Source organism: Hyaena hyaena, unplaced genomic scaffold, assembly GCF_003009895.1.
Source record: "Hyaena hyaena isolate Hyena2069 unplaced genomic scaffold, ASM300989v1 scaffold_5, whole genome shotgun sequence".
NCBI classification, from domain to species: Eukaryota; Metazoa; Chordata; class Mammalia; order Carnivora; family Hyaenidae; genus Hyaena; species Hyaena hyaena.
Genome location: NW_024080637.1, coordinates 4,200,053 through 4,220,640, shown reverse-complemented (window position 1 = coordinate 4,220,640; position 20,588 = coordinate 4,200,053). Strand labels below are relative to the sequence as shown.

Sequence of the window (20,588 nt, the reverse complement as noted above, 5' to 3'; positions counted from 1 at the left end):
AAAGCTGTATTTCACCTATGTAATGCTGTTTATGCCTACGTAAGATTCTACCATCTATGGCCTAAAATGTAGTGCCTGGGCAGATGGATGCGAAATGCTCCAGAGAGGGAAGCAAAGGAAAGTATTTCTGGCAGAATGCTGGGCTAGGGGAGAGGAAGTATCACTTGTTGAGTGCCTAGTAAGTACGATCAACTGTACTTCCATTTTACTTTAATGCTCTCCTTTAGACTTCATAAAAACCATGCGAAGTAGTTTTATTATGTCTGTTCTTCAAATGAGGAAAAAGAGCTTCAGAAAGCTCTCTAGAATGTGTCCAAATTCACAAAGCTACTATGTGATCAAAGTGGAAATTAAACAGGAGTCTCCATGATTTTCAAATTGTACCCTCTGACATTCCATGCCACCCTGAAAACAATGGCCTTTCTGAGGATGAGAGTCTCAAGTTAGCAATGTGAGTTACACCCAATATGACAAATCTAATTTTTTTTTAACCAGCAAAGACTTTTTCGCGAAACAACACAAACAAAACCAACAATGGCAGCATTTCTTTACTACTTAATACATGCTAAGTACTTTATGGTTCCTTATATGTTGTAAATCATATTTAACTCTCTGAGGACAGTAGTAGTAACTGCTCTTTACAAATGATGGAACCCAAGCACAGAGAGGTTAAGTGATTTGCCCAAGGTCACAGAGCTAGGCGTGGCAGAGCTAGGAAACGGGCTCAGACTTCTGGCTCTGTGCTTGGATTTTTGGTAGTTGTCATACCCCTCTTTAATTCAAACAACCAATTTTTAGGAGTGCCTTCTCTGTGGGAGCACTGTTCTAGGGGCTGATGGAGCTGTCAGCTGCTCTGGTGAAAGCAACCTGGGGGCCTGGCTCAGTACACTCTGGTTCCCAGTTTTATGCAAAGTAGCCCTTAAGGTACTTTGAGGAACACTAGGGCTCCGGAGAACACAGTTGGTAAACCACTGCTCGGACCAGCAACAACATCTTCCAGGGGATATTTGATGCTATCTTTGCCTTTTCAGTGTTCTCTCCCAGCAGCTGCCTGCCTTTTCAATGTAGGTACAATATCCTGAGCCAGGAACCAGCTCAGAGTGTGTACGATGCCAGGTATTATGGGGGCCAGTGTGAGATGGTATACAACGGGGAGTGGAGAGAGCTTCGCTATGACCCTGCCTGTGAGCGTCTTTACTACGGAGATGATGAGAAGTACTTCCGGAAACCCTACAACTTCCTCAAGTACCACTTTGAAGTAAGTCTGACCAGGGTGCTCCCAGGCCACTTATGGGGTAGGGGTCAAGGAGGGAGAAGCCTGTTGATGGAGATGGATGCCTTGCTTAGGAAGATTCTATTCCCTGTAGAGTTCACTGGTGGCTGAAGGTCCCTTAACATCTGCCCCCACACGTGCTCTGTGCTGAAGGGCGCTGACAGGCAAGGGCAGAGCCAACAAGAGGCAGAACCCAGGTGTGATCACGTACCTGCTAGATCTTGGCTCCATTCCAAAGTCAACGAAGCAGGTTCCAGGTCCAGTTCTCTGGGCTGCTGGTCAGAAGACCTATTATCAAGTTGTGATCTGTTAGAATGTAAGTATTTGAGACCATGAACAGCTCACTGCCTCTCCTGAGCTTTCTTAGCTCAGGCATGTTGAGCTCAGCTCAACAAGACCATGCCTCCACTTCAGCTGCCGGAGAAATGCAACCGGACCGCGGGCCTGAAGTAACCTGACATGTGTGGGTGGCACTAGAGCAAACCTCCGCCTAGAACTCCCACCACCTGCTGGGCCTCCTTGCCCCTTTCCTCCCAGATCCATGCCCAGATGGGGCTTCCTGGGTGTCTCTGTTATAGAGACAGGCAACCTCCTCTACAGGAAGGAAAAATCAGGTGGAAAAAATCCATGCTCAGAACAATATAGCATTTTATCAGAATCATGAGTGCGTGTGTGTATTTAAATAAATATTTTATTTTTTTAAATTTATTTATTTAGAGAGAGAGGAGAGAGAGAGAGGCAGGTAGGGAGGGGCAGAGAGAGAAGGAGAGAGAATCCTAAGTAGGCTCTACATGGTTAGTGCCAAGGCCCACACGGGGCTCGAACTCACAAAATGGGAGATCACAACCTGAGCCAAAACTGAGAATTGGATGCTTAACCGAGTTATACAGGCACCCCTTGAAGAAATAGTTTAGCACAAGCAGTAAATAATAACTAAACTAACTGCTGTATTTTCAGAATTTTAGTGAGGATCAATCTGATGCTTGGAATAGCCTTTTAAAATAATTATAATAAATCTGCAGGGGGCTCACATCAGGCTCTGCGCTGACAGTGTGGAGCCTGCTTGGGATTCTCTCTCTTCCTCTCTCTGCCCCTCCCCCATGCTTGCACATGTATGCATACTCCATCTCCCAAAATAAACAAAGTTAAACAAAATTCTGCACCTTGAAATATTTTACAAAGATTTCAATATTAATTACAGATTGGAACAGACCTCTAGTGCACAAAGCTAACATCTGTTTGTTTCTTTACAGGCCCTGGCAGATACTAAATTCTCCTCAGAGTTGTACAGTGATGCGAAGGAACTTCTTTCTAAAGTAAAGAATGACATGTCTGTGTCAGCTGGAGTGACTGTTGGTGTGGCCCCTGCACGCAGCCCTGTAACAGTGGATGTGGGTGTATCCGGGTCACTAGACTCTTCATCCCTGAATAAGTTAAGCAAGTATAATAATAAGGTATTAAAACATAATGCCTGTGCCAAACAGTATTCCATAATCTACGCTGAACATGTATTGCCTTAATTGCATCAAAAAGTACAGTAGTAATTGAACCTTCATTTGCTTGTGTAATTGGAAATGTCTGATCAGTGGTAATCATGTTTGTTTTTCTTATTACACTTTTGCACACAGAATCACCACAAAGGGAATAAAATTGAATGATAAGACTAGAATTCTTATCGCTTCACCCCATTCTTTTTCATGGTTACCTGGAGCAAACAGGGAAGTACTTAGAATAGTAATGTCTTAAAGAGAAACAGCCCGGCCCTCTGAACTAGCTTTGGAAGAATTCTAAAGCAAGCCTTACTTTTCTGAATAGATCAGAAGACTGGCATGCACAGTCATTCATTTCTCCATCCAACATTCACCACTAACTTCCTATTAACTTGAGTGGCCAGGCAATGCTTCCTTGAGGAAGGGACATCTACCTAAGCGGGGCTCCAAAGGATAGAATAGGCTGTCCCGAAGAAGGGAGATGGAAATGAACAAAGGGTGTTCGGGACCTGGGAAACAGCATTATGCAAAGGCCTGTAGATGGCAGATTGCCTTGCACAAATTTGGGATTGCAACGACTTTCGCTGGCACAGGGTGGGAAGGGAAAGTAGGGTCTGATAAAGGTGGAGAAACCATCAGGGGCCAGAGAACTATTTATTGAATTGATTGTAAGTTTACCAAAAAGCCTCAATAACACTGATATCAGAACTGTGGATTTAGTTGGGGCTCAAAAAGTATTCTGGATGATGAAAATACAATTATGAAATGTCTTCAACAAATGTAAGTTATATTCTGGAGCTTAGCCGTAAGTTAGCTATCACTCTGAAGGGAAAGTGTTGCTCTGAGCTGGCCATCACAGGGTCATGTGGACTTTTCTCAGAGCAGGTGGCCTTTTCATAATTTCACTATTGCTTCGGAGCAAGGTTTACCTGGGAGTAATGCCCATACATGATTCTCTTCCTCTTAAACCAATCCAATATGACTCCTATTATCTCAGGAGCCTGCCTTACCTTATTACTTAATAGTACAAGATTATCACTAGAAGGTAAGCTTCATGACAGCAGGAGCCTCATTCAAGATTATGTCCTCTGTGGGGCACCTAGGTGGCTCAGTTGGTTAAGCGTCCGACTTCAGCTCAGGTCATGATCTCACGGTTCATGGGTTCGAGCCCTGCATTGGGCTCTATGCTGACAGCTAGCTCAGAGCCTGGAGCCTGCTTCGGGTTCTGCATTTCCCTCTCTCTCTCTGACCTTCCCCCGCTCATGCTGTCTCTCTTTCTCTCTCAGAAATAAATAAAAAACATTAAAAAAAAAAAAGATTATGTCTTCTGCTCCAAGCACAATGCCAGTGACTATGGATTTACAGTATTTGTTTAACAAGTTACATAAATGTATCATCTTAGAATTTCATGTCATCAAAACTACCCCTAAGCATAAATTTAAAAAAATTTTTTAAATGTTTATTCATTTTTGAGAGACAGACAGACAGATCATGAGTGGGGGAGGGGCAGAGAGAGAGGGAATCTGAAGCAGGCTCCAGGCTCTAAGCTGTCAGCAGAGAGCCAGACACAGGGCTTGAACTCACAAACTGAGAGATCATGACCTGAGCTGAAGTTGGTTGTTTAACTGACTGAGTCACCCAGGTGACCCCCTAAGCGTAATTTTTAATGGAAACCTAACACTTGTGTAAGAGGCTTACATCATGCAGTGCTGTAATGAGAGCAGGGAGATGCGCGGAGGTGACGGAGGGCTGGGGGCAGAACATAGCAGCACCCAGGAAGCACATTGCAGTAACCAATCTGGCTGAGAGTGGAGACAAATGAGACCTGAACAGGAGCAGTGGGAACAGAGATGCAGGCACAAGGGAGGCAGCTAGGCACACCCTGGTGTTTAATATATGCCTGTAAAATAGAATAACACTCCATTGTGTGTATTTATGCTCATATGTTTATGCGTAAATACATGCATTTCCCACAGCTACTGAATGCTGACCTTTTGCGTTATATCATATGGTAAAACGTGTACTCTCTTTCTTCTCCCTGATTCGATGGCGGTGATTGTCGGCAGAAATTTAACTTCATCAGAATTTCCACAAAGGTGCAGACCGCGCATTTTAAGATGAGGAGGGACAACATTGTGCTGGATGAAAGCATGCTGCAGTCACTAATGGAGCTTCCGGAGCAGTACAATTACGGCCTGTATGCCAAGTTCATCAATGACTACGGCACTCACTACATAACGTCTGGATCAATGGGTGGCATTTATGAATATATTCTGGTGGTCAACACAGAAAAAATGGAATCACTTCGTAAGTACAACCGAAGCTGTATGCACATAGTGGTCAATGCACACCCCAGGACTGGCTTTGCAGTTTTCTGAGCACTGACTATGAGCCACAGACGGTCTCATTCGTGACAATCATACAAGGTAACAGAGTTAGTGCTCGGAGAGAAGGGTGCATCGTGCAGTGCTCTAATTAGAGCAGGGAGACGTGAGGAGGGGCAATGGACTGGGGGCAGAACAGAGTGAGGAGCACCCTGAAGTGCAGTAGAGTAACCAACCCATTTGAGAGTACTATTATTTATAGGGAACTGAGGTCCGGAAGGGTGAAATGACTTGCCAATAAATATTATAAACAGGATTTGAACTCAGACTTGTCTGGCTCCCCAAAACTATGTGTTTTCTATTACATTATAGTTATGGCTTTGATAAGAAATGATATTTGGGGTTTTGTTATTTAAAATGCTAAAACATATTATAAATATAGATTCTTGGTTAATGGAACTGCCATTAATCAGTCAGTGATGCTAGAAACCTGGAGTCATCCCAGATTGTGCCTCCTCCTGGATCTCCAAGAACCTTCAGTTCTGGCTCCTGACCAGCCCTCATTCCACCCCTCTCCTCCATCTCCGCTGCTAAGTAGTGGGCTGGGTTCCCATCTTCCACTTCTCACTGCATTGGCTCCTAAATGGTCTCTAGGGGAAGGCTTGCCTCTCCAATCCATTGTCAACAACTGCTACAAGAATAATCTTTCTACTTTACAGGTACTATGATATCACTTCTTTGCCTAAAATCCTGAATGGCTAACCTCCTTAGCATGGGTCCAACAGCCTTCATGATCTCTCCCCAAACTGCTAGAACAGTGGTTCTTGAAGTGTGTGTTCCAACTGGTGTCATCAGCATCATCGGGGAGCCTGTTTGTTAAAAATGTAAATTCTCAGGTTTCCATGCCAAACGTACTAAATCAGAAACTGATAAAGGACCCAGCAGTTTGCAGTTTGCTAAGCCCTCCTGGTGATTCTGATGACCACTACAGTTTGAGAACCACCAACCTAGTCAATGAGTGAGTAGAGGGTTGAGAGATCTATCCATATTTTAAAGCTAAATTCAAATTCCCAGTTTAAAGAAGTTTCCCTGACTGCATCAGCCTAGGCTGGCCATTTCTTCAACACATTCATATAAATTCCATACTATTTAGTCTTCAAAAGATAATTTTCCAAATGTTAATATTTTTCTCCTCATCTAGATAGCAAAATCTTTGAAAGCAAGTACCATGTCTGACACTTTATCTCTTTAGGACTCGATACAATGGTCAGTATGCAGTGAGTGTGTAAAACAAGACATAGAGTTTGAAAGAGGGCATTAATTTAGATTATTGGTTAGGACCATTCATTAATTCATCCATCTATCCATGTATCCATTCTTTTATAATTTCAAATATCTACTGAATATCTCTTATGTGTTTATGCTAGGCATACAATGGTGAGTAAATCTAAATATGGTCCCTACCCTCTTGCAGCAAAGAACTTCATAAACTACAGGTTGCAACCCCATAGTGTGGATCATAAACAACGTTTTGAACAACAACAAAGGAGAGAATAGAAAATATCATAGAGGATTATAGGCAGTAAAAACAGGTTATTGCTTCAATCGATTTTTTTCCAGTTAAACAGATATGCATACATGTATGGAGTCACGATACAAAACAAATAGTTTATGATAGGTCAGTACAAAAAAGGAGTGTGAAAAGCTTAATTCAAGTGGGAATTTTTAGAATCACTAAAAAATGTAAGGATGGAAACTTAGTATATATTTGTTGAGAACCCACTAGGTTCTGGGTGCTGTTGTGTACATTGTCATTTAATTTTCTTGACAACTTGGAGGTTGGTATTATCCCAGTTTTAGGCCAGAAATGCTGAGGCTCCTCAGGGAGGTTAATTACTTTGCCTAGGGGTGCAGGAAGCTGGCGTCAGAGCCCTGGACCTATGGTCTTTCCACCACGTGGTCCTGGGTAAAGCCTTTCATTTGGGCTCTGTCTTTGGTGTTGGATTACTAATTAATTGTCTGGGGTGTCTCATGGCCCCTCCTCTTTAAAATCTGTGAGGCAGAAATGGGCTTCCAATGTGGTTAATATTCAAAAGGAGCCCACCAACAAATTGTCCCAGGGATAATTACCTCAGCTCTGTTTATAGAAAACCATATGTCGATAATAGCACAATTTGCTATTTGTGAAGAGCTGATTTTCTATAAATCCGGAAAGTTAGTGTTGCTTTTCTATAAATATGGAAATGTGCTAATCATCACCTCGTCTGCTGGAGACCGCTAATAAATCAGAATTCCATTTACATATTAACCTACGAAGAACAAAAATATCTACCTTCTTTCCCTTTGACAAATAGAATCATACATACCCTTCTCTCCATGTTTGATGTTTGTCTAGTTTCTTCTTTGTCTCTTTGTCATCCTCTCTCTCTCTCCCTTTCTCTTTGGGTGCCTTTCTCTCTCTGTCTTTCCTCTTTGTTACTGTCTTTTTCTATGAATCTTTGATCCATGTGACTTTAATAATATTTATATTCTATAGAGTGCTTATTTCTAAGAAACACCCCGTGTTGTATATGTTCATATCCCCAAAGAGCTGAGCTTGATATGAAATGATTTAAGTGAACACACTGGCTGGTTTGCTCTGGAGGAATCTTTTGTCCTTGGGTTTGCCTCAGATCTTCTCTGGGTTCACCCCAGAGGATGCACAAGGCTGTTTTCCTTTAATGCGTCCTTTAGGTAAAATGCTTCTTCCTCAAAGACAGCATGAAACCATGCATCAACAATAAAAGGATGTCTTCCAGTTTTCAGGGTAGATGTCTTATAAAAATCTCTGAAACTATAAGGCATTGATGAATGAAATTGAAGAAGATACAAATAAATGGAAAGATCTTTTTTGCTCATGAATAAAAGAATATTGTTAAAATGTCCATCCTATCTGAAGCAATCTATAGACACAATGCAAAATTCCAATGGCGTTTTTCAGAGAACTAGAACAAATAATTCTAAAAATTGTACAGAATCACAAAAGGCCTCAAATAGTCAAAATATTCTTAAGAGAGAACAAGCCTGGAGGCATCAGACTCTCTAGTTTCAAACTATACCACAAAGATATATTAATCAAAATAGTATGGTATTGGCATAAAAACAGATACACGAATCAATGGAAAAGAATAGAGAGCCCAGAAATAAACCCACACCTGTATGGACAACTGATTTATGACAAAGGAGGCAAGAATATCCAGTGGGGAAAGGAAAGTCTCTCCAATAAATGGTGTTGGGAAAACTGGACCATTAAATACAAAAGAATGAACTGGGTCACTATTTTATACTATACACAAAAATCTATTTGAATGGATAAGAGACCTGAATGTAGACTTGAAACCATAAGCCTCCTAGAAGAAAACATAGGCAGTAAGCAGTTTGTCTTGAGAATTTTTTGGATCTGACTCCAAAGGCAAGGGAACCAAAACAAAAAATAAACAATTAGGACTACACTAAACCAAAAAACTTCTGTTCAGTGAAAGAAACAGTTAACCAAATGAAAAGGCAACCTATTGAATGGGGAAGATTTGCAAATTATACATTTGATAAGGAGTTAATACCAAAATATATGAAGAGATCAGATAACTTAAGAACAAGAAAATAAACAATCCAATTAAAAAATGGGCAGAAAATCTGAAGACATTTTTCCAAAGAAGACATATAGATAACCAACAGGCACGTGAAAAGATGTTCAGCATCACTAATTATTGGGGAAATGCAAATCAAAACCACAATGAGATATCAGCTAAGTCTGTCAGAATGGCTATTATCAAAAGACAAGAAATAGCAAGTGTTGGCTATTGTAAATAATGCTGCAATAAACATAAGGGTGCATATGTTTTTTTGAATTGGTATTTTCTTTTTTTTTTAATATTTTTATTTTATTTCTAGGAGAGAGAGAGAGAGAGAGAGAGAGAGACAGCTTGAGCAGGGGAGGGTCAGAGAGAGAGGGAGACACAGACTCCGAAATAGGCTCCAGGCTCTGAGTCAGCACAGAGCACGACGCGGGGCTCGAACCCACGAACCCCTTAGATCATGACCTAAGCGAAAGTCGGATGCTTAACCGACTAAGCCACCCAGGCGCCCCTTGAATTGGTATTTTCATTTTCCTTGTATAGATACTCAGTTGTGTAATTGCTGGATCATGTGGTAACTCTATATTTAATTTTTTGAGGAACCTCCACGCTGTCTTTGCATATTTACTTGTTTTTTCTTTTGGTGAGAACATAGAACATTTAAGTTCTATTCTCTCAGCAAATTTCAATTACATAATATAGTGTTATCAACTATAGTCACCATGTTGCACATTAGATCATCAGAACTTATTCATCTTATAAGTGAAAGACTGTACCATTTCAACAACAACTTCTTCCCATTTCTCCCTTCCCTAGCCCCTGGCAACCATTTTTCTATTCTCGGTTTCTATGAAGTTGAATTTTGGGGGAGTGGGGTTCCATCATGCAGTATTTGCCTATGTCTGGCTTATTTTTGCCTTCTAGGTTCATCCATTTTGTCACAAATGACAGAATCTCTTTCTTTTTAAAGGTGAATAATATCCCATTGTGTATCTATCCCATAGTTTCCTTATTTGTCCATTTTTTGACTTACTTTGTTTCCATACTCTGGCTAATGTGAATTCTTCTGCTATGAACATGAGAATGCAGATATCTTTTCAAGAGAATGATTTCATTTCCTTTGGATGTATTCACAGAAGTCAGATTGCTGGATCATGTGGTAGTGCTATTTTCAATTTCTTGAGGAGCCTTCATTCTGTTTTCCAGAGTGGCTGTACAAGTTTACATTCCCACCAACAGTACAGGGTTCTCTTTATTCTACATCCTCACCACCATTTGTGACCACTTATCTTTTTGATAATAGACATCCTAACAGGTGTGAGACGATATCTCACTGTGGTTTTGATTTGCATTTCCCTGATGATTAGTGATATCGAGCACCTTTACATGTCTGTTGGCCGTTTGTGAATCTTCTTACTTAACCTTCAAGGATCTATGCAAGAGGAAATGTTTCCTTCTACAGATGAAAGAACCGAGGCTGAAAAGCCCTATCATTAGTAAGTGAAAAATAGACGATATATTTTGAGTTATAGTTTAGGCTTCTTTCCCTTTTATCCCAGCTGCCTTTGTTGGGACTTACAACCTGGGAATAATTCTGACTTCTCCCTCTCCCCACACATCTCATTAGTCAGTTCCTACGATCTGTGCTTTTCTCTCCATTCCCATGACTATTGCTCACCAGGCTGTGCTGTGTTCTGTCTGCTGGTTCCCTCCAGCCACACTGACATGTAAAATGAGAATAGTATCAGAGGCTAGTGGATATTCCATAAATACCTTTAGGACAAAGATGGTAGTGGTCTGTTCCTGACTCCTGTTTTTGGGCTGATGTACATAGGTCCTGACACATGTGTTTCGGCTTCTGGGCCCTCTGTCTCTCACAACGCAACATAAAATAGAGTTTCCTATCAGAATCTAAGAATCTAGGTAACTCTGATTGGATACCTTTATCAGGGATGCTTTAATGGAAACCATGTGTGGAATAGAAAGTAAACAGATTGTCCTCGAGACTAAACGTTTATGATACTATGGGTTTTAGCCATATTGAGAGAACTCTGCAAAGACCTTACAGAAAATAATTCCTATTAGTGTTTTGCTTGTGAAGGAAGCACTGTGTGGTCTCGTAAAAACCAGCAGGCAGTGGAGCAGTAAAATATTTTTTCTGAGGTATCTTTGCTCTTCATGGAGGCGCTTCCATCTAAAAACTAACATCTTATGTCTCAGAGTCTCAGTTTTCCCATAACTAATATATGGATAATAAACTACTTCAAAAGGCTATTAGAAGAATTATCCAAGATATTTTTTAAAAGCACTGGGATAGGTAAAACACTGTCAAAACCGTAGTTACTATTATGGACTACAGTTTTATGTGGAGTCAGTAGGTTGTAAAATCATTTGAACAAGGACTATAGAATGAAGATATACGCTAGTGACGTGGTAACAAGGAGCCCAAACTTGGGAGTCAAACCCATCAGGGTGTACATGTTGGTTCTACCATTTAGTAGTTACATAACCTTGACCAGGGCACTTAATTTCTCTAAACCTCGGCTTCTTCAAGACCCAAGTAGGAAAAATAACAAAGTTTTGTTTGGGAATAATTCAACCACATCTTGTGTGGTAAGTGTTTAGATACGTTTTTTCCCTTGAATGCTGGCTAATAGTCATGTAGCACAGTCATTGGAAACATGGATGTGTCACTTACTAGCTGTGTGATAATGGGCAGGTTATTTAATCATTTTAGGTCTCAATTTCTTAACCTGTGAAGCTGGAAGCATTAATGGCCTTCATCACACAGAGTGGTTATGAGGAATAAGTGAACATATCCACAGAAAATATTTAGCACCCAATAAATATCAATTGCTGAGAAAGGTTCTAAATCAGATTGCCTGGATTCAAATCTCATCTCCACCATTTATTAGCTAAGTGATCTTCAGGCAAATTAGTCATCCTCTTGGTGCCTCAGTTTTCTATTCTTCTAAATGAGACAATGATAGTCCATACTTCAAAGGAGTCTTAGGAATATGTAATGAAACTATTTATGTGAGCATGGAGCCCCGTGCTTGGCATATAGTAAGAGTTAAAACATATTACCTGCTATTGCTGCATTATGGTTGTTTTATTATTACCACATGTCTTATTCCCAGCTTTTCTGTTATTATCTCTATAATGTTAACTGCCCTCTCATCTGTAAAGTAAGGATAACAAGACAACCTATTTCACGGGGCTCTGCAATTGGTCAGCTCTGAAACACAGTTCAAATGGAAAGGAAATCATTATCATTGTGCCTGGCCTGCAGTGGCTGATGCTTTTGCTGTAGACTTGGAGCCTCGGCAATCATGCCTTCTCCCCCACCTGCCCATTTTTTTTGATCAAGGTCATTCATTTCTGTCCCTGGAGCTTCATCCAGTTTTGGAGGGACTGCTTCTCCCATTTATCAAGGTCACCATGAATTCTCATCACTATCTTTCAAAGTGTTAACAACTCTGCCCAAATCAGGGCCTGTGTTCCATCATTCCTCCCCTTGATGGATGCCAGATAACAGTGACCCTTGGAAAGACCCTTCCAGCGAGAGCACAGTACATTCTGTCATTGATCATCACCTTCCAGCTAGGGTCCTTGGATCAGCTAGTCTACTACCTAACACGCAAGGTAGAAAAAGCCACATGAACACAATTAAAACCTCAGTGAAGGTGATGTCAATTATAGTTCTACATTATCTTCCTTTGCCTTTCTTCCCCTCCTTTACTCATTCATTCCTTCAGCTTTTCAGTCAACAAACAGAAACATAGTCAGCACCATCTAGATGCCAGTGTGATTCCTCTCATCAAGGGTGAGTAGAAGGTAACAGGGTTTCTCTTGGTTGTAACATCTGATAATAGTCAGGAATGATTTATTATGTGGAAAACCAAATCGGTTTTCACCTAAAATGAATTAATTTTTAAAATTCACTGTACTTAGAGATAAAGGAAATATTTGGTTTTAATAAATTTACATATAACTCCTAATATTGATTATGTACAACACATTCACATCCAATATTCCTGATAATCTTTGTAATACCTTATGAGGAGGTGTATTAGTATTTCCCCAATTTTCTATAGAGAAAACTGAGGTCCAAAGAGCCTAAGTAAATTGCTCAACATGATTCCATAAGTACTGAATCAGTATCTTCTGTTGTAGAGTTTGTGTATTGTCCAAGTATTTATTCACCCAACATTTCCCCACATTCCGTCATTCATTCTGATGCCATATATTGGAGGCTAAGTCTAGCAGAGGAGGCAAGACAGCCAACATTTACTGAGTATTTACTATGTGGCAGACACTGGGTTAAACACTTTAAATGTACTCTCTCCTTTAATCTTCAAGAAAGACCTGTGAAGAAGATACTATAATCCCCAATTTGCAAATTAAGAACTGAAGCTCAGTGATGTTAAATAACTAGCCCAAAGTCACGCTGCTATTAACTGGTGGAGCCGGGGGTCAAACTCAAGAACATGTGACCTTAACCCACGGGCTACTAAGTCTCAAAGATGTGTTTCTTGGGATTTTTCAAACTACAGGTCATAGCCCATTAGTAGATTGTAAAAGAAAGTTAGTGGGTCATGACCAGCATTTAACGAAATGAAATAGAAGAAAACAGGATGGGAAATATCAGAGTGCATCAAACAAAACATGGTGAAGTATTGAAACTGATTTTATATGGATGTGTGTGGGCTGGATCATGGAGCCAAGTGCATTGCTTAGTTTTGGGGGTAGTAAAAAAAGTATTAAAAATACCATCTAGTGTGTTTCACTGAATATAGATATATATTTCATCACTTTAAATAAAGGAAAAAATCATCAGTAGATATAATGAAAATATTTGGAGGTATATTCATTGGGATTCTACCTAACTGGTTTTAGAGAACCTACAGGACATAGAGATTTATTAGAAGGAACTGGCTCACACATTTATGGAGATCAACAAGTAGAGCTGATGGTTTAGTTCCAGTCCAAACGTTTGGAGCCTTGAAACCAAGCAAGAGCTGATATTTCAGCATGAGTCAAAGGCAGGAAAAAAGCTAACGTCCCAGCTTGAATGCAGCCAGACAGCAAGAATTCTTTCTTACTCTGAAGAGGGTCTGCCTATTGGTTTGATTTGGGACATCTACTGATTAGATGAGACCCACCCACGTTAGGGAGAACAACATGCTTTACTCGTCTACTGGTTTCAATGTTGATCCCATCCAAAACTACCTTCCCAGAAACACCCAGAATAGTGTTTGATCAAATATCTGGACACAACTATGGCCCAGTCAAATAGCCACATAAAATTAACCCTCACATGAGGGGCTCAAACTCACAAACCACAAGATCATGACCTGAGCCAAAATCAAGAGTCTGATGCTTAGCCAATTGAGCCAACCAGGCACCCACATCTGGATATTTTATTTCACTTACCTTGTTATTTATTTTTATTTTTTAGAACTTACGTTCTTATTTAAAAAAATCATTAAACAGCTGGTGATAGCTTTGAAGGTGGTTAAATCAGGTTTCAAAACTAAGGGAGTATTATACTCCATATTCTTTCCTAAATGAAGTCTGGGGTCAGTCTGACCCACTGATGGGGAACTGTAAGAGGGAGAACTGTTAATGGCTAAATTGCCCAGCTTGTGGTTGTCTGTTCTGAAGCTTAAGTACTGTCACAGAGCCAGGAACCAGCATGGTGTGCCGGCACCCACGGCACTCAAAGAGGCAAACCTCAGAGGCCTCAAGGTCAGAAAAAGTGTCTAAGCTGGTGATGGCAAGTGGTTTCTATAGCAAATGCTACCAAGATTATGACACGAGACAGGGCTCAGCCTGACAGTGCTGTGATCAATTAGTGATGTCTGTCAGAGGCAGCAGAATAGAGGAATGAGGGCCCCTGGGCTGTGCATTTTTTATTCCTTTACAAGAATGAGACAAAGGCAGCCCAGATGATTAAGCTGTGTATAGAGAGTAATTGGGGTGGGATGAATGTGTAATTTAACTCCCTCAAATTCTCATACTTTCCATCACATTTATATATTATTGCCGTTGCTTGCTTATAATTCCCTTTCAGGAAGGTACTGAGTAGAAAACAACATTTTTCCTTGTTACCCAAAGTAGGAGGCAGGAAACACTTAATCTCTGAGGAAAATGCTTCTCGTAATCTAATCTGCGTCCATTCATCCATCCACCCATCCATCCTTTCATCCTTCCAATCACTCAGCCAGTCAATACTCAGAGAACCCATGATATCCAGGAGCCCGGAGATGAAACACATAGATCCATGCCCTGGAGCAACGGGCATCAGGCGGGGGCTGAGAATAACGCAACGTAAAAATGCTCCAGTAGAAATAAGTACAGTGGAGGCACAAAGGAGGGAGCAACCACAATTTCTGACCCTCCCCTTTTCTAGACTCCAAAGACATTTAAACCCGAACTCCGGAGCTTGCCTGATGGAGGGCTTTCTGGGAGGCTTTCTGGGAAGAGGGCCTCTTATGACAGCAGCTGAAGCAGCAAATGGGTGAGGGTGAGTGGTAGGAGACGGTTCACCCAAAGGCCAGACTCTATTGTGGAGGGCTTGCCCCTGAGGCCAGTGCATTAATGAGAGCAATCCCGTGGCTGAGTTATGGCAGGAAGAGTGGTAACTACAGTAACCTGGATATGGAGTCAGTGTTGGCCTCCAGGAGCCACAGAGAGGATGACAAGTAGCAGAGCGGCAAGCTGTCGCAGCCATGCAAAGGTGACCGCTGAGAATGGGAGGGCTCCTGCCAGTAGATAAGACGGGCAGCATTCAAGGGAGCGTGCTCTGGCCCTGCTCAGCCCCCCAGCCCCATTACTCACCACTGGGCTGTGCCGTACTAACTATTTGCTGGTTCCTCCACTTAATTGTACCCCGTTTCTCCTCAGGGCTTTACAAGAAGTGACGTGCTCTTTCTTCTACCCAGATTTCTGCTCCCCTCCCCATACCCTTTCTTCTTTGCCTGGCTAGTGCTTAACCATCCTTGGGCTCCGCTTAGACAGGACCTTTTCAGGCCGTCTTTCTGTCTCCATGGTTCTGGGTTGGGGGCCTTCTTAGGTGCCGAACCCCATGCACCTGGGATTTAGCTAGCTATATCACACCACTGCAGCTGCCTGTTTCCATCTTAATAAAGCATTCCTAGAGCCTCGTCCATAGGCTGAGGCTGATGCACAGTGAGGCTCAGTGTCTTTCTGGCAGGAGAAGTTCAGAATCCAAGCCCGTATATGCTGGGCCTCCTCCGGAGCTTTCCTACACTCTGCAGCATTGGGGTAGATTCCTAAAGCGTCTGGGCTGGACTGGACAGTGCAGAGAGTGAGGTGGGCAGGAATCTGATTGCAAAGGGTCTTATATTTATGGATATTTATATTTATATTATGGGCTATTTATGGATAAATAGTCTTTGGGTGTGCCTGCTAACCAACCAGTCACCCTGAACAGACAAGCACTCGATTCTAACAGGCTCCAGGCTTTATCCCCAGTTACCATGACAACCAGACTTCACGGTGACGGATGGTATTGATTGACTGACAGACTCTTCGTGTCTTGGCTTTGTCCCCATCCCCCCTAAGTCATTTGCATACACATGGAACTAAGAGACCCTCAGCACCATTCTTCTGATCTTGTTCTGATTTTGAATTTCTATCTCTATCATTGAAAGAGCCCCAGCCTTAAATGAGAAAACGGTGTGATGATGTCAAAACTACCGCCCAAAGCCACCCTTAGCTCTCTCTCTCCTACAGGTGACATAACGTGGCATGGAGGACATGCGTTTTGGACACAGACTTTGGTCCAACCCAGGTCTACTATTTACTTAGTGTATAATTTGGGGCAAGTGACTTAAACTATCTAAGCCTCTGTCTACTCCTCTTAAAAGTGGGAATAATTGTACCTGCTGTGGAGAGATGTGCAATTATGAAATAAGATAACACATGGGAAAGCTTTGCCTAGTACATAACAGGTACTTAGCAAATGTGGGCATTCTCTTGGTCTGAACTCATTCAGCACATAACAGTTTGTACTGCAGAAAGTTTAAGAAAATTTGTTTTGACAAATTCCTCAGCCTCCATCATTCTCTGATTTTCCAGGCTTAGCATCAGGGACCATGAGCCCAGTCTGGGCACGATGTAGCATTTGTTGCAATAGTAATCATAGTAATACTTGACTATCATTGCTGGTTCTGAGCCAGGGACGATCCCAAGCATTGTACATGGTGCAGCTTAACTCACCTAACCATCACAAACAACACTAGGAGGTGGACACAACAAAAGCCCCCACCTTCCAGATGAGGAAACCATGGCACACAGAGGTTAAACAATTTGCCCAGAGAGTTGGTGTGCAGAGGTGAATTTTAGCTCAGGTGGTTTCCACTCCAGAGAGATGGAAAATCTCTGCTATATTCACTCTCTCATCATGGCCCCCTCAGCCACCTCAATTCTACTGCCTCTTGTTTGTGTGTGTGGCCAAAATAATCTAGAAGGGGCAGAGTCCCTGAAAATACCTGTTACCAGTCAGGAGGCAGACCTGAGGTTGTAGTCCCACAGCACCCAATGGGAGCATGGATTCCCCTCTCTGAGTCTCTTTGTAGAATGAGGTGCTCAGGGAACAGGGATATGGTAAGGCTACTGCTACTCACGCCACATGGGGAACGTTTCTCTGCACAGTTAACACTAATGTGATGAAATGAAACATGCAACCGCATTTGATGTAACACACCTTACATCGCACCCTGATTCCTGGGCCTGTTTATTATGGAATTTGGGGCAAGTAACCTAACAATAGTAGCTAAGATCTATTGAACACTTAATTGTGTCAGACACTGTTTTTAGGGAGTCATGTGTGGAAACTATCACCCTCATTTTACAAATGGGGAGAATAAAGCCCAAAGAGGGTCAGGTAACATATGTGAACTACTAAGAGAATGCAAAACAGCCTCCAGAATTCACATTCTTAACCACCACAATTACTGCTTTTTCCAACCAGCAAGCCTGAAAAAATGGACAAATGCTCTCAGCTCCCTAAGAGTGCTGTGAGCTTCCAATGAGATAACACAGAACAAAAGTGCTTTCTAAAAATATCATCTCTTAATCAGGTGTGAGATATTACAAAGATGTGGTTTGTATCATCATCAACCAAAAGGAGATCTGTGACTACCAAAACATTTTAGAGGTATTGTCTAGATTGGCTGGACTCAGCCCATCCCTGAGCAGTCCTGGGGGCTTGTCACATGCCAGGGTCTGTGCCAAGACTTGTAAAACCCAAGAGACAATTTTATAAGTTTGCAGATAATTGGAAGAACAGACCAAGAAACTGACAGTTGCTAGGGTATGCTAAATACTAGGCAGGAGAAAGCACCCGGATACCATGGGGGACACACAAGGAGATCATGGGGACACAGATTTGGACCCTTGGAAGAGAAGGAAGGCTTTCTAGAGCCAAGTGGAAGAGGGAACAGCATATGAAAGGCACAGAGGGACTTGTACTATTATCCTTAAGTGGTTGGGAAGAAACATGAGTTTCAATGGATAAACAGCACAGAGGGGCCAAGTAAGTTAAGCTTATACTTCCCAGCTAAAGAATCATCTTTTCCAATGTTATCACATGAAATGGACTCTATGAGGCTCCCCTTTCCTTCTGAGGCTGTCTGTGGGGACAACCAATGTAGCAAAGCGACACAGTAGAGAGATCACAGCAACCTGAATGGCATTTGCTTGTTGCAAAGAGATAAACAATGGATTACACCTGCTGTTTTCCACCTGTTGGTTTTCATCTGAGGAGTGACAGATTTGCTGCATTCTGCCACCTCAGAAGTCAAGCTGCCTGGTCCTGCCTCCGAGCCACATTGATACAGCCTCTCCATGGAGGCATGAGAGCAGCTCTCACGCCTGGACCACAGCCAAGACCAGGTTGGGAAGAAGCAAGTAGACATGGTGGCCAGGGACGTGTCCCCTGGGCTCCTGGCCTGCCAGGAGGGCGCCACAACAGCTCTTCTTGAGGCCAGGCTAGAGTGGGAAGGAGCCCAGGGGCCCCCAGTACTTCCTCCACTGACTTTGCATCTCCCTCTTTTCTACTCTTGAGTTTAGGTCAGGGTGGCTTTTCTGAGCAGAATCCTGATGCTGGGGACACTAGGCCTATACATAGTCTCCCTCTATTCTCAATGTGTCCCCACTTTGGCTAATTCCTACTCATCTTTTCAGATTGGCCTCCGATACCCTTCCTCTGACCCCCAGGCAAGACTTTTCTGACTCTGTTGCCTTCTTCTACAGCCATCATCATACAGAGCAATAACTGTTGCCTTCCATTTCTTCCCCCTTGCCTGTGAGCTCACTGAGAGTAGATGCTCTTGAGTCCTCCTTATTTCCAGATGCCTGGCACACAGTAAGGAGTCATTAAGTACTTAACCCAGCTTGTTTCCGATGTTCCCCAGGTGTTCTGGTGTGTTCTTAAGATTTCAGAACCATGGCTTTGGAAGAGGCCTTAAAAGACCACTGGTCAACTCTTCAAGCCCTTTAACAGTGCTCCTTGCAGACAAATAGCCTGTGCTTGGTACACTCTTGCTATGGGAAGCTCACTGCCTTGTGAAACATCTCTGGTCTGTGACCGTGATGATGACTGACCTTATGATTCACTTAACTCTGTGCTCTTGTAACTTCTGCCCTTTTTGCCCTCGTTCTTGCCTTTGCAACCCCACAAATAAGCTTACTTCTTCTTCCGCAAGATAACCTCCCAGTGCGCCTAATCTAGCTCTATCGATTTCTATCAGACCTTTCCTCTCCTGTTCAGGTCAACATCCCGCATCCCCTCAAACATTCCCAGAGGATACTCCCTATTGCCTTTTTTCTCTTTTTTAGTTTTATTATGGTAAGAACACTTAACAGGAGCTCTACTCTTTTAACCAAGTAACAAAATTTTAAGTGGAGAATACAGTCTTCTTAACTATAGAGACAATGGTGTATAGCATATCTCTAGAACCTACATAATTGAGACATTAGGTCCACTGATTAGAAACGCCTCATTTCTCCCCTCCCAACTCCTGCCAACCACAATTCTACACTCTGATTCTAGCAGTTTGACTATCTTACATGCCTCATATAAGTGGAATCATGCATATTGGTTCTTCGGTGATTATTTCATTTAGCACAATGTCCTCAAGGTTCCCCTGTGTTCTTTCATATGGTAGGATTTCCTTTTTTTTTTTTTTTAAGGCTGAGTCATGTTCAGTGAATATCATATTTTCTTATTTCCTTTATAAAATGTGGACCCCAAAACTTTGTACCAGGCTCTGGGTTTCTTTAAGCTGCACAGAGAAAATGAGATTATCCACTCCCTTACTTTACTGATTATAATTTGTGCTCGCTTCGGCAGCACATATACTTTATTGATTATAATTTTCACCTGGGGTTTCACCTGGCTTCACTGTCCTCCTGAGCTGAAAGTTATCAAAACTCTACAGCCTTTTCTCGTGCTTTCTGAAGCTGTGCCCTTTGTGCTTCGGCATGGTATTTTCTCCCCTGCTTTCCCAAATGAGTCTCATTTTGCTACGTTTGGTCTGTCTATCCTTTCAAACCTTCTGAGGGCTTTTTGGATCATGATTCTTTATCTGAATGATCCTTGGCTTTTCGTACTTACTTCTTCTGGATAGATATGATGAACTTGGCCAATACGTCTATATCCAAGACACTGATGAAGGCACTGACTGAGACGGAGCAGAGGCCAGTGCTCTCTGACAGGCCACCAGAGTTCTCTGTAAAACCATGGTACTCAATATCTGTTTCCAGATGCACTGAATAGGAATCACCTGGCTTATTTTTTCAACTATAGATTGCTAATTACTCAGAAATACAGAATTAGAGTTGATACAGGTGGGAT

At 42.0% G+C, this 20,588-nt stretch overlaps 1 protein-coding gene across 1 annotated transcript in view; it reads left to right on the top strand.

Moving 5' to 3' along the window:
• C8A (complement C8 alpha chain) overlaps positions 1–20,588 on the top strand; it is an 84,809-nt gene that overhangs the window by 49,841 nt on the left and 14,380 nt on the right. The window contains exons 6-8 of the mRNA XM_039238076.1: positions 1,069–1,258; positions 2,527–2,727; positions 4,830–5,070. Coding sequence (XP_039094007.1) covers positions 1,069–1,258; positions 2,527–2,727; positions 4,830–5,070 — 632 coding nt within the window. The remainder of the gene's footprint in view (positions 1–1,068; positions 1,259–2,526; positions 2,728–4,829; positions 5,071–20,588) is intronic.